This window comes from Hypomesus nipponensis, chromosome 15, assembly GCF_054491055.1.
Source record: "Hypomesus nipponensis isolate SF chromosome 15, ASM5449105v1, whole genome shotgun sequence".
Lineage (NCBI taxonomy): Eukaryota > Metazoa > Chordata > Actinopteri > Osmeriformes > Osmeridae > Hypomesus > Hypomesus nipponensis.
The window spans coordinates 16617173-16635000 of record NC_140375.1 but is presented as its reverse complement, the minus strand read 5'-3'; the positions used below and the strand labels follow the sequence as shown (position 1 = coordinate 16635000).

The 17828-nt window shown below is 47.6% G+C and overlaps 1 protein-coding gene across 1 annotated transcript in view; it reads right to left on the bottom strand.

The window, feature by feature from the left end:
* Positions 1–16019, bottom strand: part of clcn2c (chloride channel 2c) — a 76206-nt gene extending 60187 nt beyond the window's left edge. Inside the window, exon 1 of the mRNA XM_084674352.1 lies at positions 15779–16019. Coding sequence (XP_084530478.1) covers positions 15779–15829 — 51 coding nt within the window. The 5' untranslated portion in view covers positions 15830–16019. The remainder of the gene's footprint in view (positions 1–15778) is intronic.
* Between the last annotated feature and the right edge of the window lie 1809 nt (positions 16020–17828).

The following is a 17828-nucleotide window of genomic DNA, read 5'->3' as shown; positions in this document are numbered from 1 at the left end:
TGCTACTATTGAAATGCAGGGGCACACACACTCACACACATGTAATACACACACACAGATAAGCAAGTCCCCAGTAAATGTACACACACACACACACACACACACACACACACACACACACAACACCTGCAGTAACTGACAAACTCACACATTATCCAGAAATCCTAGACGCACATTCAAACAAGCTGTTCCAGCAGATTAACTTTCTCAGCTTCATCACGAGAGATGAGATTAACTCAGCCCAATGCACTACTCAAACACACACACACCTTTTTGGAAAAGAAAGAACGCAAGAAAGAGACAAAGGAGAGAGAAGAGAGACCTGTGTGTGTGTGTGTGGCTGTGTGTGTGGCTGTGTGTGTGTGTGACTATGTGTGTGTGTCTGTGGCTGTGTGTGTGTGTGACTATGTGTGTGTCTGTGGCTGTTCTTGTTTCCCCAGGGAAGCGCAGCTGACCAAACCATCCACACCACCCAGGCAATAAGAGAACAGCTTCAGAATCAAATCCACCAAAGCCAGGGGGGGTGGGGGGGGTGAGGGTTGTCTGAAACACCTGGCAACCGGGCTGACCTGGCAACACAGCCGATCTGATCCACAAAACCAAAACCAGCGCAAGTTGCGCAACCCATTCTGTGCCTGGAGTGCACAGAGTCCAGTTAATAACATTGCAAAAACAACTACTTTATCTGCCTTTCTCATTTAGAGCGAAGCAACAGTGACGTGATTGGACAGGAGAAGGCTACCCGTTTCTGCTTCACTGCTTCCACAAATTCAGTTAGCTTCTGACTTACATCTCGGAAACACACAAACACGCACGAACGCACCTCTTTCTCACTACAACCTTTTCCCCATGTAGATAGTGTGTTTGTACATTTGTAGGGTTGAGTGGGGGTCAAAGTTCACCAGCTGTGTCCTCTCATTCAGCACATCTAAACAACACAAAACATGACCTTTGACCTTAGTAACAAGAGGCTGTCTGTGACAGCCTAAAAACCCCAGACTACAGCCTACAGTAGGGCTGTGTCCACACCCTGTTCTTAACAGCCTGGTTGTCAATTTAGCAACTGAAAATGACATTTTATAACCTTTATAACCATATGTTAGTCCATTACGAACTGATTAAGTGTGACAGAAGTGAGAAGGCTGATGCTGTCATCAGGAGGGAGGCGAGGTGGTGATGCTGCTGCTGGCTGCTAGCAGGGGGGCCAGGGGGCTGAGGCCAGGGGGCTGAGGCCAGGGGGCTGAGGCCAGGGGGAACCAGGGGGGCCAGGGGGCTGAGGCCAGGGGGCTGAGGCCAGGGGGAACCAGGGGGGCCAGGGGGCTGAGGCCAGGGGGCTGAGGCCAGGGGGAACCAGGGGGGCCAGGGGGCTGAGGCCAGGGGGCTGAGGCCAGGGGGGCCAGGGGGCTGAGGCTAGGCTTCACTCTCTGGGGGTGCTGGCACCTTTTAGATGTTCCATGGGATGAGGAACACAGGCACACACACACACTCTGATCCCCCTTCAAATCCACCACTGCCTGTCCACTGATCCCTGCTAACGCCAACAGCCCTCTCTCTCTGTCATACACACACACACACACACGTCAAGGCTATTTCTATAATCTCTACAAACCACTCCCATTCTCTCTAACACCACTAACAAACTCTAAACACCTACACACACACACACTTATCACTTTCCGATCCTGTCCCCCATAATCTAAGCAGACATTCTTAGAATAAGGCCTCTGCTTCCACGGACCTAATAATCTGCCCGTGGTTAAAATAGATTTACTGGAAGACACACACACACACAAAGAGAACTATGTAATTGCCTAACCAGCTAAGTCAGGCCCACCTATTGGTTCTGGGAGTTGTGGAATCATTAACATGTGTGGCAGACAGCATCAGGTCAACAGGGCAACATTGTGTTATAACTCCTCTATCATTAGCTTAGGGTAATGGATGAAATATGGGTGTGGGGTTTGTGTGTGTGTGTGTGTGTATATATATATATGTATGTGTGTGTGCCTTCACAATTCTATTCCATCATATTTGAGCGAAAGGTGTGTAGTTTGTGTGATACATATTCTGTCTGTACACACACACCTACAGACATTAAAGACACACACACACACACCTCATCTGACTGATTCAATCAATCTCTGTGATTTAGCCAGACTTCAGACAGGGCACAGCCATTCACATTGCTGATTACCTCCAAATCACTGAAGGGGTGTGTATATGTGTGTATATGTGTGTGTGTGTGTCTGTGGATAAGAGAGCTTGTTTGCAGATCTAATGATTAACTTCAGACGGTGTTTGAATAATTGATACATCATTGCCTCCATTTCCCTGTCCCTGTCCCTGTCTCTGTCCCTGTGTGTCTCTGTCTGTCTGTCTCTCTCTGAGTGCAGGTGTGTGTGTCTCTGTCTGTCTGTCTCTCTCTGAGTGCAGGTGTGTGTATGTGTCTCCATTAACCAGCAGGTATAATAGATTTGCAGGAGTCTCCTTCTCCTCACCAGCTCAAGATTAATCAACTGTTAATGAGAAGCACAGAAGATCAATGAGACTCACTTAACCTCACACTCGGGGGGAGGAGCATGCGCACGCACACACACACACACACACACACACACACACACACACACACACACACACACACACACACACACACACACACACACACACACACACACACACACACACACGGTAAAATGTTCCAGTATCCCAGCTTCTGGTGTTGATCCTTGTGTAATTGTGACCGAGGAGGTTTGCCCTGTTCATCCCACACCTAGGAAAGAGCACTGCAGCTTTTGATCTCTGTAAAACCTCCCATTCTATTTCCATCCCTCCTTTATTCATCACCTTTCTCTCTCTTCCCTTTTCTTCCCTCCCTTCTTGTCTCATTCACAGCGAGATGAAAGACAAAGGAGGGAGAGAGACAGAGAGAGAGAGAGAGAGAGAGAGAGAGACAGAGAGACAGAGAGACAGAGAGAGAGAGACGGAGAGACAGAGAGACAGAGAGAGACAGAGAGAGAGAGAGAGAGAGACAGAGAGAGAGAGAGAGAGAGAGAGACACAGAGAGAGAGAGAGAGAGACAGAGAGAGAGAGGGTTATCAGTTGTGTGTGTGTCTGTGTGTGTCTGCATAAAGATCTCTAACTCGTGTTCACACACTGAAGGGAGGTGCTGAGCTGAGTGGGAGGGGTCATTAGAGTGGAGTTGAGACAGTGATCAACGATATGACCACAACACTCACAGGGCCTCAACTTAGCACTGTATACGCCATACCTCTCTCTCTCTCCTCTCTGTGCTTCTCTACCTCTCTGCCTCTCTGCCTGTATGCCTCTCTGTCTCTCCCTCTCCCTTCTAACTCCCTCCCCAGTCTCTCTCCCCATCACTCCTTTGCTCCAAACCCCATCCTTTACCTCCTTTCTCCATCAATCACCTTTACAAAAGAGAAGGAAGTGCCTCAGCAGGCAGCAGGATATATAGCTTCCTGTGTGTGTGTGTGTGTGTGCTATCGGGCTAGTAATCCGAAGGTTGCCGGTTCGATTCCCGGCCGTGCAAAGGACGTTGTGTCCTTGGGCAAGGCAGTTCACCCTACTTGCCTCGGGGAGAATGTCCCTGTACTTGACGTAAGTCACTCTGGATAAGAGCTTCTGCTAAATGACTTAATGTAAATGTCAAGACACCATTAACCACCATTTAAAGTGAATAAGAAAACCACACACACACACACACGTGCTAGACTAGTTGTTGGGTGAATGCTCTCATAAACACGGTGGTCAGCTAAATGATATCTTCAAGCAGATTGGGGCCCTAAGCAACAACATCCCTCAACAGGAACCAGCTCTGACATATTCTAGTGTGTCTTGCTCAATATCAATCCCCCCCACTCTCCCTCTCTGACCACAGGGCTGAGGCAGGGCTGGACAGGTGTAAACCTAAGGTCCACTGGGCTGCCAACACCAATCAGACCGTATCAGATCAGCGATCACTTTGAGTTAAAGAGGACCGATGTTCAGTTCAGGGAGTGTATTAGACCATTAGGCTAACTTCAACAAGCTATACTAAACCTCCTGTTGCTTAAGTACTTGTGTCTGGTAGAGAATGGCCACTGTAGCATTGTTTAATATGTATTTATGTAAAAAAAATAGGAATAAAAGTTTGAATCTGTATAAGATCCCAAATATCCATACTGGTTGGACTCTACTGCCTGGTACAGTATTGATTTGGTGGGTTATTAACACAGGTAAACACTATCAGTTACAGGCACAGCAACAAAAGAACGTGATAGGGCGGTCAATGTCCACATTCATATCGACGAGTGCGTGTGTGTGTGTGTATATGAACAACACTTGCGGTTTTTCAAGGTCAGAGTGTGTGTGTGTGTAAAATCATATCATGTTTAATCATTATGTAGGCAAGGCTAGCAAACAGTGACATTCTCTGATAATCCAGCTCTGATGTGAACTGTGCACTGTGAGCATGTACATGCCAGAGGGAATGTGTTCCTCCCACTGTTCACCATACCCAGCCAGCAGCAAGAGAGACAACCACCAACTGGTCTCTTCTCTCACAGGAGCAGAATTGCTGAGGCTTCGAAGAACTTATTAGACGGAGAGAGAGAGAGAGAGACAGAGAGAGATATCGATGGGAGAGGGTTCATAGCACCAGGAGGAAGACCGGTTAAGAGGAGGAGGAGAGAAGGAGGGAGAGAAAAGAAGAGAGAGGCTAAAAATAGATCTTATCGATCCGACTTTAACGAGAATAGAGTGGAGTAAGAAACTGCTGCACAGTCTCAAACTCAATCAACCGTAACACCACCCTAGTCTCATATCCATACTAATAGATCTAAACATCACCCTTCCCCCTGCCCTTTTCTCTCCCTCTCCCTCCGTCCCCCTCCCTCTCATCTCTTCCTCTCCCTCAAAAACACATCACCGACACACACACCTCAGTGTGCTATACCAATACGTGTGCTGTCCCCCTGCCCCATCACCCCGGATGGATAAATACAGAGTGTTTGTCAACAGACTGGACTGTCTTATTGAAGCCCATACATCTCACCTGACGAGTCAAAGGGGGGGGAAAGAGACAGACAGACAGACAGACAGACAGACAGACAGACAGACAGAGAGAGAGAGAGAGAGAGAGAGAGAGAGAGAGAGAGAGAGAGAGAGAGAGAGAGAGAGAAAAATGAAGAGACAGAAAGAAAGAAAGAAAGAAAGAAGAGAGACTTTAAAATAGAGAACAGTCAGATGGAGAGGGAGGAGAGGTGATTGGAGATGCCTCCTACGAGCTCATATCTAGCCTCCGACAGAGGTTTGGGATTTCACACACACACACACACACACACACAGCATGTGCTCACACTACCACTAAAGAAAGAGGAAAAGACGCCTACCCACAACAGGAGTGGATAGGGATGATATTTCAGGCTGCACAAGCCTGACGATGACAGAGAGAAAAATGGAACTGGAGTGGGAGGTAGGAAGAGGTAGACAGCAAAATAGAGGAGAGAGAGAGAGAGTAATATGGGGGACACACCATGCTATGGGTGTAATAAATCCACTAAGAAAGTACATTTACATTTAGTCATTTAGCAGACGCTCTTATCCAGAGCGACTTACAGTAAGTACAGGGACATTCCCCCCGAGGCAAGTAGGGTGAAGTGCCTTGCCCAAGGACACAACATCATTTGGCACAGCCAGGAATCGAACTGGCAACCTTCTGATTACTAGCCCGATTCCCTAACCGCTCAGCCACCTGACTCCCTGTAGTGTACCCCCCCTGCTCCTGCCCACTCCATAACCCCGCCCCCCCATCACCTCCATACCCCTGGGGTGTGTCATCAACATCATCATTATCTTTCAGCTCCGCCCCTCTCCCCCAGGCAGCGTCAGGTGGCACTGCCACTGTCCCGGCACACAAAGGACATGATTCTCCTGCAGGACATACTCCCGTGAGAAACACTCACCTCTCACCACACACACACACACACAAGCCACATACACCACACACACACACACAAGCCACATACACACACACCACACACAAGCCACATACACACCACACAAGCCACATACACCACACACACACACACAAGCCACATACACACCACACACACAAGCCACATACACCACACACACACACACAAGCCACATACACACACACAAGCCACATACACCACACACACACAAGCCACATACACCACACACACACACACACAAGCCACATACACACACACAAGCCACATACACCACACACACAAACAAAAGCCACATACACACCACACACACAAGCCACATACACACCACACACACAAGCCACATACACACACACACACACACCACACACACACAGCCGAGGTCCCCAGGTGGTCTGCAGGTGGCACAGTGACACCTTGTCGACGCCCCACCCTGCCCTGCCCCACTACCCATCGCATAGACCTCTCCACCTCTTTCTCTCTCTCTGTCCCCTGGAGAACGGAGGGATGAGAGGGGACGGGCAGGAGGACGAAGGGAAGAAGGGATTAACTGTCTGCTGAAGAGAACAGAGAAGCATGGCGCTTCACATAAACTCCTTTATGTGACGGCTCTCAGGCCGAGACTGGAGCAGCAATTATCTAGAGAAGAACATTTAGTGCTTTAGATTCTGAAAAGGACAGGTTGTTGAAGGGCTCCAGGTCCACACTGATCCAGTGTCAAATCCATGGCATTTTTCCCCCCCGAGAATAAGCCTGTCAAAACTCAAAAAAAATGTTTTAGATGTAACCTATGACTTGCAAAAAAAAAAAGAGGACATTGAGTTAAGTTTTTAAAGTTCGAGACGTTGATGCTGAAATTGAACTTGTGCACTTTCTGAATGTCGCGATCTGAAAACCGCTCGATATTCTGGTCGTGTCCACGAGGTGGGTTCTGCTGAAAGTGAACACATTCAGAGTACAACAGGGCAAACACGGGACAGGTGGGCAGTGGCACCCTTCAATGCGGATTCGCACGCACGCACGCACACACACACACAAACACACACACACACGCGCACACACACACACACACACACACACAGGCTGACATCAGTGTCTGCTTGTCATCAGTCAGTGAAGGTGAGTCTGCAGACAGAGCAGAATCTCTCCAGTATCAGATAGTGGGGGCCCTGGAGCCAGGGGACACAGGCCGGCGCCTGCTCCCCCCCGCCCCCCAAACACCTGGCCCGCTCGGAGCCCCTGTGGCCGGCTGACTGTCAAACAGGGCTAAGGACCGTATCATCATCTTCATCTATCAACGTCATGTCTTGACACATTCAGTGAGTGTGTGTGTGTAAGTCTTATTCAACAAAACACACAGAGAGCAGCTGAGCTTCGAGAACATCCCCCTGGTCAGCAACATGTGTGTACAGCCAGAGAGAAGAAAGGACAAACTGATAGACAGTGACAGAGAGAGACGGGGAGAGAGATACAGGGAGAGAGAGAGACGGGGAGAGAGATACAGGGAGAGAGAGAGGGGGAAAGAGAGAGAGACGGGGAGAGAGATACAGTGACAGAGAGAGACGGGGAGAGAGATACAGGGAGAGAGAGAGAGACGGGGAGAGAGAGAGAGAGAGACGGGGAGAGATACAGGGAGAGAGAGAGACGGAGAGAGAGAGAGAGAGAGAGAGAGACGGGGAGAGAGAAACAGTGACAGAGAGAGACGGGGAGAGAGAGAGACGGAGAGAGAGAGATACAGGGAGAGAGAGAGAGTGACAGAGAGACGGGGAGAGAGATACAGGGAGAGAGAAAGAGACAAAGGGAGAGAGATACAGGGAAAGAGAGATACAGGGAGAGAGACAAAGGGAGAGAGAGAGAGCGAGAGGGACAGAGGACACAGCTGAGGGGTGAAGAGAGTTCACCAAAAATGAAAGAGAGGAACAGGATTAGAGAAGCAGAGGGGGATAGAGGGATTGGAGAAGGGGTTGGAAGAGAGAGAGAGGGATGGAGGGAGGGACGGAGAGAAAAGGACAGGGGTGAGGTTGAGAGCAGGGGGGGGGGAGTCCAGCCAGTGATTGATAGGTCAGTCCTGGATCAAATCCAGATTTGGCTGGTTAACACTCCAGTCACACACTCTGCACTGTAACCAGCACTGCGTGGGAAGGCCTTGGCATGTGTGTGTGTATGCATGTGTGTCAGAGAGAAAGCGTGTGTGTGTGTGGGTGAGAGTGTGGGTGTCTGTGAATGATAATATATGCCTCTGTTTGTGTGCAAGGGCCCATGCACGTGACAAGTGCAAGTGTGTGCATGCATGTAGGTGTGTGTGTGTGTGTGTATATGTGTGTGTGTGTGTGTTGTGGTCAGAATGTGGGGGGGCAGGGGATACAAAGCCACACTCAAAGCTCTCACAGGAGCGGAATGTCGGAATTTGTTTTCCTAGACAGTCAACGAAAATAACAACAGAAAACAAACAAACACGCCGTTGGAGGAAGTAACCATCTGAGAACTTCTGAAATATAAAATGACACGACTGAAAATTAAGATAGCTGTTGTTCTTGTAGCAGTAGTAGATTTTGGCCAAATCATCAGGTAAAATGTCATAGTTGAGTCACCTAGTTGCCATAATAGTTGCCATCACGATTTCTAGAAATCAGCTGTTGTCAGGGCAACTGCTGTGGGCACTTTGTGTCTATTGAACTTAAAGACACAAACACAGTCACAATAATTTAGGAACAAATACTTTTTATTATCCGTGTAAGCATGTGCTTGCACTTGTGTTTGAGTCTAAGTGCTTGTGTATGGATGGTATGGTATGTATGCCTGCATATGGGTGTGTATATGTGTGTGTATATGTGTGTGTGAGTGCTCCTGTGTGTGTGTGTGTGTGTGCTCCTGTGTGTGTGTGTGTGTGTGCTCCTGTGTGTGTGTGTGTGTGTGTGTGCAGGGGTCTCTCCAACAGAGCGGTTGGCCCCCTTAACGCTCCAACTTAATCTCTCCTTTTCCCTCGCCGTCACATCACATTATACAGCCCATCTATCCTGCCTGCACCTCCCCTCCCCACCCCCTCCCTACCCCCCTGCACCTCCCCTCCCCACCCCCTCCCTACCCCCCCTCCCCCCCCCCCCCCCGGTCTTCTGCTACAGCTCTGCAGCCATCGATACCCTCCCAGTCCAGTCCCAACCCCCCCCCCCCCCCCCCGACATCGCTCTCTCAGCACTGTGTGAAACAGGGCGGGGCTGGACGAGCTCCTGTTTGGTAAGAGAAGCTTCCACTCCTGTCCATGATGAATCTTTACCCTGTTCTGAAACCCACGTCTGAAAAACCAAACCTACAGTACTACCTACAATGAGCTGTGTTGGACTGGGAGGTTGCTGAGGACAATCGCACATACCCTCCTAGTGCTTGAGTAATACAATGTGTGTGTGTGTGTGTGGCGTGCGTGTCCCTGTGTTGTCAGGAAACATAGAGACAACAGATTTACACCACCAGGATCACAGAGAGCACACACCGGACAGAACTGCGGTTCAGCGAGAGGACACACACACACACACACACACATAGCTACAAGTTAAAAGCAAATGAGAGACAATAAGATATTGGATTAAAAATTGAAAGCGAGAGAGACAGACAGAGAGAGACACAGCCATAAATGGGGGGGTGGGGGGGTAATGTAGTCCTCTCCCCAGACCAGAGTGTTAATCACCTGTGCTCTCTCTCTCTCTCTCTCTCACACGCCCTGAGCCAGCACTCATTAGCTCCAGTTAGGATCCTTAATTACCAACGGAAGATGAGGGAAAGTCGTTACACAGAGCAGAAAGAGGCTGTGTACAGTGAACCGATGAAATCCTTGTGTATGTGTGTGTGTGTGTCTGGTGTGTGACTGTGTGTGTGTTCACACAGCACTAATGAGAAATCATCGTCTGTTCACCCAATGTTAAACAGCCTTCCCTCTCATCTCCACCTGCCTGACCTGAAAGGCCCAATCACACGCCTTCCAACAACACAGCATTGATCGACTCAATCAAAGCCTTAATGGCCAAACACCGCTCTTTCATTGGTGTATGAGAGCATAAAACAAACAAACGGACTCAGAATGCCACGTCAAAACGGGAGTCCGTTTTACTATGATGTCACGATGGAAGAGCTTTGTGATGTCACAATGCGGATCAACAAACCAGTCATATTGGAAGCTGACGCTGTGTTTACACCAAACACAAAGAGATTGTTCCGCGTGGCGAGATTACATGTAAAGTCAATGCAAACATGTAATTTTGCGCGAATGAGGCGAATTTGCGCTATTCGCATCGATCCATTTTACTGTGTTGCGAAAGTTTATCAATGTTGAGATGTCACTGACGTTTTGTATTGTAGCCGTCTGTGGGCATCCGCTGCTATACGACACGACACTACTTTGTATTTGTTTATTTATAGTAGTAATTTCGGTTAGATTACAAAAAACTGTTGGCTCCTAGCTATTCGCGCAAATGGACACAAATCAACGCGATGCGAAAAATATCTTCATTCGTGCGTTTGGTGTGAACACAGCATGAGGGGATGAACCAAAAAGTCATCTGTGATGTCAGCAGAATTAGAGTGCTTAGATGATGCCACAATGGGGGGGGGGGATCATGGTTTGGGATTCAGTCACGTTAAGCTGGACAATAGGATCTTTGTCATACTGGTGTCACTAGGACAAGTGCAGGAAGGGCAGTCTTCACACTGTGACACTATGGCCCAAGTGACAAACAGCCACATGACACTGGAATGGTCACACACACAGTGTATTCCTGCATCCACCCCCACACGCAACACCGCCTACTTCTATATCTAGTTTAGTGCACACGTGTCCATGCATCTGTTTACAGGTCCACACTTAGCCTGTGTTGGTGCTATAAGCCTCCCTGTAGCACCTGAACTGGGCCGGGTCCAAACTCCCAGCCCCTGGTCTGAACCCAGCTCCAGCAGGAGGCCTCAGTCCTTCAGGCACATCGCCAGGGAACACTCAACTCATACCTCTGTGTTATTAATCACACAGTCTTCTAATTAATAAAGAGAGAGGAAACACACACACACACACAAACCGACCTCAGGCCCAGAACCATTAAATATTGAGCGAGCCGTTTAGCTGGAGGTCAACAGACTGAGCACGTAGAAGTGGAACTTTGAAGACGGCAAAACAACCTGGATTTCTGTTTGAATAAAAAGGGCAGGTCAGATCAAATCACTTTTATAAGCTGCCCCGGACGGTTATTGGAACCTGCATGGAGGGGTGGCAAAGACCAAGGGGATGCGTTTGTGTGTGTGTGTGTGTGTGTTTCTGTGCGTCTGTGTGCGTGAGTGCGTAACCCCTCAGTCCTGGTCTCTTGTCTTGTGAGAGCGGGTTGATATGCAAAACAAAAGCATACAGATAGCAGCCTTCAACACCAAACACATTAGACAAACACACATCCCTGATAAGATACTGCATATCTGATCTGTTAAGTTCATGTTCATGTTCAGCTCAGCTTCTTCCCTTCAGTAAAAGGATGACTGCCAGTGACTGAAGGAACACACTAATGTTCAACTCCATGTCATAGCGGGAGGTTAAAGTTTGTGTGTAACCTCTACAGGATCGAGGTTTCCTGAGGTTTCCTGAGGTCCTGAGAGTCTGTTCCTGAGGAGGACAAGCGGAGAGGACACGGTGCAAAACTACAAGCTGGAACAAAAGCTTCAAACAATTAAAAGTCTTTAAACTTGCTTGACTATCAATCAATCAATATTCAAACAGTAAATGACCATTGGTTAATATTGATTGCTAAATCCCTTCACATTAAAGGCTGTCATCAGTACTTCAAATAACTAATTCCCAGCTCATGTGTTGGGTAATGGATTAAAAGAACTTTTTTGTTAAATCAGACGTCCATCATATCTTCTGTCATTAGTAATTGTTGACCTCTCTTGTTGAGATGCCGTTTGGTTTCGAGCGGGCCATGATTGTTTGTGTAGCTGCTCTTGACAACACCGGTGACGACACATTCTCATGGCCTTGTGGAACAAAGTGAATACACTCAGTAGGTATCGACTGGCCTTTGGAAAAAAGGTGATCTTTGTTGTGAAACCCTTGATCCTTATCTGGAAGTGCCACTCGCCGATATTCATAGCCCCTGAGTAAACGTTAGGCAAGATTCCCTTTCTCACGCCAAGTAAATCACAAAACCTACACACACACACACACTCAAACACAAACACAGGTCAAGGAGCTGTTGACCTTCCAGACAAAACAAGGTGACGGACAGCAAATTGTGAATCAATATTGAAACTAAGAAAGCGATAACATAGGAGGGTAAAATAATGCCATTATTACTTTAGATGTTGACATCAAAAGAGCTGTGATTAAATAAAGCCAGATTAGTCAAACAAGGAGATTAACTGGCAAATAACACTTGGTTACAATTTAACTTGTTCTGCAGCTAGACACACACACACACACACACTCACCATGCCCAAGAACACTACCAACAAACACCTTATCGATTGCCACACTTCTTGCTTTCAATTGCTTTGTTTGCATAACTTTTGGGGTCATTATTTATACACACACATACACACACACACACATACACACACAGGCAACCGGCCCAGTACAAGAAGACCATCCCTCCATCCTTCTACTCCCTAATCAGTTACATTCAGCAGACGTCTTATAACAAGTCCACCTCTGGTCCACATCCCCTGCCCCCAGCCCCCTGCCCCCAGCCCCCAGCCCCCAGCACCCCAACCTGCTGCCTCCCAGCCCCCTGCCCCCAGCCCCCTGCCCCCAGCCCCCTGCCCCCTGCCCCCAGCCCCCTGCCCCCAGCCCCCTGCCTCCCTGCCCCCAGCCTCCCTGCCCCCCAACCTGCTGCCTCCCTGCCCCCTGCCTCCCAGCCCCCCAACCTGCTGCCCCCCAGCCCTCTGCCTCCCAGCCCCCAGCCTCCCTGCCCCCCAGCCCCCAAGCCCCTCATCCCCCTGCCCAGGTCATCTACAGAGTAGCAGATCACCCAGACATCGCCCATCTGCCAGGCGACTCTGCCAGCCTGTGCCCCTGTCCTGAGGGCTCCCCATCACAGGCTCAAGGTTGTCCTCTGGTTCTGTCCACACTGCTTCCATATCTCCCAGCTCTGATAGCTCTTATCTCACGCTGTAAACAGCGTCCACGCACACGCTCAGCATGCCAGGGAACACCGACAAAAAAAACACCTTATCGCAAACCTCTAAAACAGACGGTAGGACTCGGAGGAGTTCATAATTATCTGAGATAGACACAAACACACAAACACACACACACGGCCTATACACACGGCAACAAGCCATTGAGAACAAGCTCTGTCTGTTGTCTGTAAATGAGGGATGAGAAGGGATAGAGGGAGGGAGAGACAGAGAGATGGAGGGAGAGATGGAGGGAGAGAGAGCAGGAGGTGGAGGGAGGGAGACAGAGAGAGATGGAGGGAAAGAGAGAGTAGGAGGTGGAGGGAGGGAGGGAGACAGGGAGAGATGAGGGGAGAGATGGAGGGAGAGAGAGCAGGAAGTGGAGGGAGGGAGACAGCGAGAGATGGGGGACAGATGGAGGGAGAGAGAGAGTAGGAGGTGGAGGGAGACAGGAAGAGATGGGGGGAGAGATGGAAGGAGACAGCGGAAGGTAGGAAGGAAGGCAAGAGGTGGGCCAGAGGAGAAGGGGATGGAAGGAGAGACATGAAAAAGAATGAATTAAGACTTCTGGGAAAAAGAGATCATCACAGTCTCTGATGTAATGACATGAGAACAAAGGCACCCTCCTGGAACACAGGAATAACAAGCGAGCAGAAAACAGTCACAGCAAGGGACCAAGGACAACCTGTCTCTAAAAGGGGGGGGGGGGTAATCTCATTAAGAGCCCCATTTGTTCCCAATTATCAACCTTGGGGAACAATCCCACTTCCTCCTAAATGACTATAGACAATCACCCCCCCCCCCCCCACACACACACCCCCAGCCCCAAATGAAAATAGAGAATGGTGGCAAATAGGATGGCCCTCACTGACCCCTCTAGGAGGGAAAGAGAATCTTACACAGGGGTTGGGGAAAGCTCCAAAACAAGAATGTTTCCAGTTAAAGGAGAGGGGGGGGGGGTGCATTAGAGGGACTGCCGGAGGGATGGCACAAGGAATTGGGACAGACAAGATAAGCTAGAGTAAGAAAGGGGCGTTCGAGGCTCAGATGGAATGAGGTGTTCTAGAGTGAGAGCTGACAAGACTAAACACGAGAACAAACTGTCTATAATAAGGAGATGTTTACTTCCTGTTTAATCAAAAGGCTGCGTCAAGTGCTTTACAAGGTAAAGACACTGGGGGGGGGGGGGGCGAGGGAGGGGGGGGCGAGTGTAGTGGCTGAAATGTAGTTACAGTTATAATAAGTTACAACTTTTACTTTCGTATCTTTTAGTTTCACTGTATAAAAAAAAGGCCCACGCATCCACCTTCTCTGTCCAGATCGCACAATGCAATCTTGTCGTGGCTACCCACGGGTTTTTGCAGAGAAGACAGGAGGGTGACAGAGCGAGAGAAAGAGAAAAAGAGAGCGAAAGAATTAGACAGAGAGGCTACAGAGTGACTCGAGAGCGGGGCGCGCGAGCCTGTTGGACAGCCTGTGAGCCAAGCACGAGACCCCGTGAGGCTGACAGAGCGTTCAGCGCTGAATCAGCGGGTCGCACGTTGTGTAATCTCTCCAAACACACTCAAACACGCACACGGCCAGCTAAAAGCAGCGAGGGGGGAAGTCTGCACGAAAGAGAATTTTAAAGAAGTGCAACGACTGTAAAGTTGAGTGGAGCGTTTGAGTCTTTTCTTTCAAAGCCTCATTGCAATCCTGATGGTAACGTAGTAAATCACTTCAAATGGATAAAAGAAAGGAAGATATATTCACAGAATGTCCATCAACCGTTTATCAAATCGTGGAGGCCTCAAGACACCTCCCTATTCATTCAACGTCGTACAGAATGGGTCAACCGCGAGGCGCGCTGGGGCAGTTCGTTTCCACAAGAAACCACACCAAAGAGCGCTTTTGATGCTGTCTATTCACAGCAACGTGCATTCGCTCATACCAAGCACTTGACTGGTTATATAAACACCAGTAGCAGACGGCTTATAAGCCGACATGACATGAGTGCGGCGCATCAGAATTTCAATTGTTTAGACTTTGTCTTCAGTGGGTGGGATTTAATGAGCACACCTGTGGAATTGTCAAGCGCGGAGAGGGAACTGGAAATAGCCAGGGAGACAGTTGAACCAAATTGCTAATTTTCACTGCATATTAAACCTGCACAATAGCCTACATGCATTCAAGGCACCCATTGTTGGGTTTTAGCCTATGAATCCCACGCACACAGTTGCAATGTGCGCCTGGAAACTTAACAATGTCTTTTGTGCTAAGGCAATGGGACGATTTTGTAAACAGCGCATGCTATGGATAGCTTCTATATGTAAACTACTGTAGACAAAATGCCATTAGAGCGGGGACTGAGACAGTCAGGCATTTGTTCAGGCCAAATCCAGATGTTTTGACAATAGCCCCATTGCTACAGAACTGCATATGAGCAAATTACATAATGAATTGTGCTACAGATCCCAGACCTTTAAAGATAAACAACATTAAGACGTCCAAATGTCTCTCACACAGCTGAAAATCCCAGGTGCAAAAGTTAACAAGATTGTTTATAAAAATAATTTAAAATAAAAAACGTCAATGGCCTCAACAAGCGTCGCGTGACAACACACGCTTCAGTCTGTAGCCACGTTTAAGTAACGAGGAAGTTCCAACTGTCAACAAGTTAAACTTACCAAAGTTTGCTCATACTGTAGCGCCCGCTGATCCACACCTTCCCCGGCCATGTCTATGCTGTGTCGCTCACGCCACCCGGCAGAAATACCAGCGAGAGATGAAGGAGATGAATTGTTGTCAGGTTTGAGTGATACAGAAATGATCTGTTGGTGTTTTCAGAACATTAAGATGGTATAAATGTCGCGTAGCTCTGGGAGTCCGCCGGTGGAACTCTGGCTTAAATACGCTGGAAAACAGAGTTCCTTCATTTTATATCCCCAAATCTCTTCTAGTATACACACCGAGGCGGGACTTGTGTTGTTGGAGCCGCATGACTCACCCCCTCTATTGAACTGCAATGGTATAGTCCGTTCTCTGAAGTTTTCCGAAAAGCGAGTATAAGTTGAATTGGTAGACTAATGCCTCCGCTTTGAACCAAGCAAGCCCTGAAGTGGTGAAGTGTTTACCTTTAGGCCTCGGCTATTGTTTAAGAAGTTAAATACGTGTTCGTGTATGCGTGTTTACTCATAGCTATTGCTTTTGCAGTGGAATGTTTGTTTATCAACAGGTATTTAAATCTGTAAAGGAAGTAGGCGGCTAGAGGGGGTACATTTTCTGGGGAAATTGTGAGGTGTGCTTGCGTCTCTGTTTAAAAAAAATGCATTTGTCTTCTTTTTTTTCTTACTATATCACCTCCAAACCCATTGTTTAAACTAATATCAAACATTCAAACATTTGGATAATGTTCATGGATGTAGCCTACTTAAATTTTACAACTGATATTTCTTAAATAGGTATGCATACTTATTATTTATGAAGATTGCATAGATTAAAAAGTATACGTATGTTGCAGCTCATTTACACGTCAACATACTAAGAGTGAAGTGTAGAATGAAACAGGGTTCTCTTCTAATTTCTCCTTCCTAATTTCCCTCCTGATTTCCTTCACACCCTCCCCCAAGATGGAATGGTGATATGACTTTAACAGTGAATGGATGTTGACGTAATATAGACCTAGTTGTTGTTTGGTGTTTACCGTACATTGGAATCTAACCTGAAACCAACCATGTCAAACCTTGTTGGAGGAAATGTTCAGAGTGAAATTTTGAAGTTGAAGCTATTTGAGAGGAGAACCTAAAAATAGGCTAGCTTACGACCTGCAATAATCATATTTCAATAAACTTACGCATCCTATCTTGAAGTTCACAGGTAATTTAAATCACACAGACAGTTTTATTCTTTGAAACACATTGTACCAGTGTGTTTGCAAGGTGTTTACATTTTCTGAGGGCAATCTATTATCTCTTCTCCTTTAAGTCTCCTGATACAAAACACATTTTAGTGTCACATTCATACTGAGTAACCAGAGGACTCAAAGCCCAAGACTAATCAGTGGTTTGAGGGCCTGCCAGACACAAACTACATTTGCAGCTTCTGAGAATGAATGAAGAGATGTGCCTGCAGAATACATACCTTCAGAATGCTAAATTAGCAACCAATACAAACCACTGAAATTGATGGATGGTAAATGTTCTTTATTGGTGTGTGTGTGTGTGTGTGTGCGTGCGTGCGTGTGTGTGTGTGTGTGCGTGTTCAACACAAACATTGAATGGGTGATAAGAGGTCAGTCACCCAATCAGCCTCACTTTTGAAAGAAGAGAAATGTATGGTCAAATAGTCAAATTTCCTGAAATAATGTGATAAGTACGGTGGCCCTGAAGTGCTAAACACACCCACGAATACAAATGCATCCCCCAAATGAAAACACTCCCCCCAAATACGAGTCAACTCCCCCCAAATAGGATGACTTGCTCACCTCCCCCCAATACAAAGACACACTCCTCCAAATGGGAAACAACATTAGATTAACTCAGAACAACATTACATTAACTAAAATGGAAAGGGTAGGTACAACTCTTTCATCGCTGATTGGATGCACAGTAACTAACAGGAAATACAACAGATCGACAGAAGTACAAAATGCAATAATAACAGAGTTACATGCACCAGGACAATTGTTTTGGCTATCGAGTATGTGGAAGTAATTTTGCAAAAGTATAAATTGCGTGT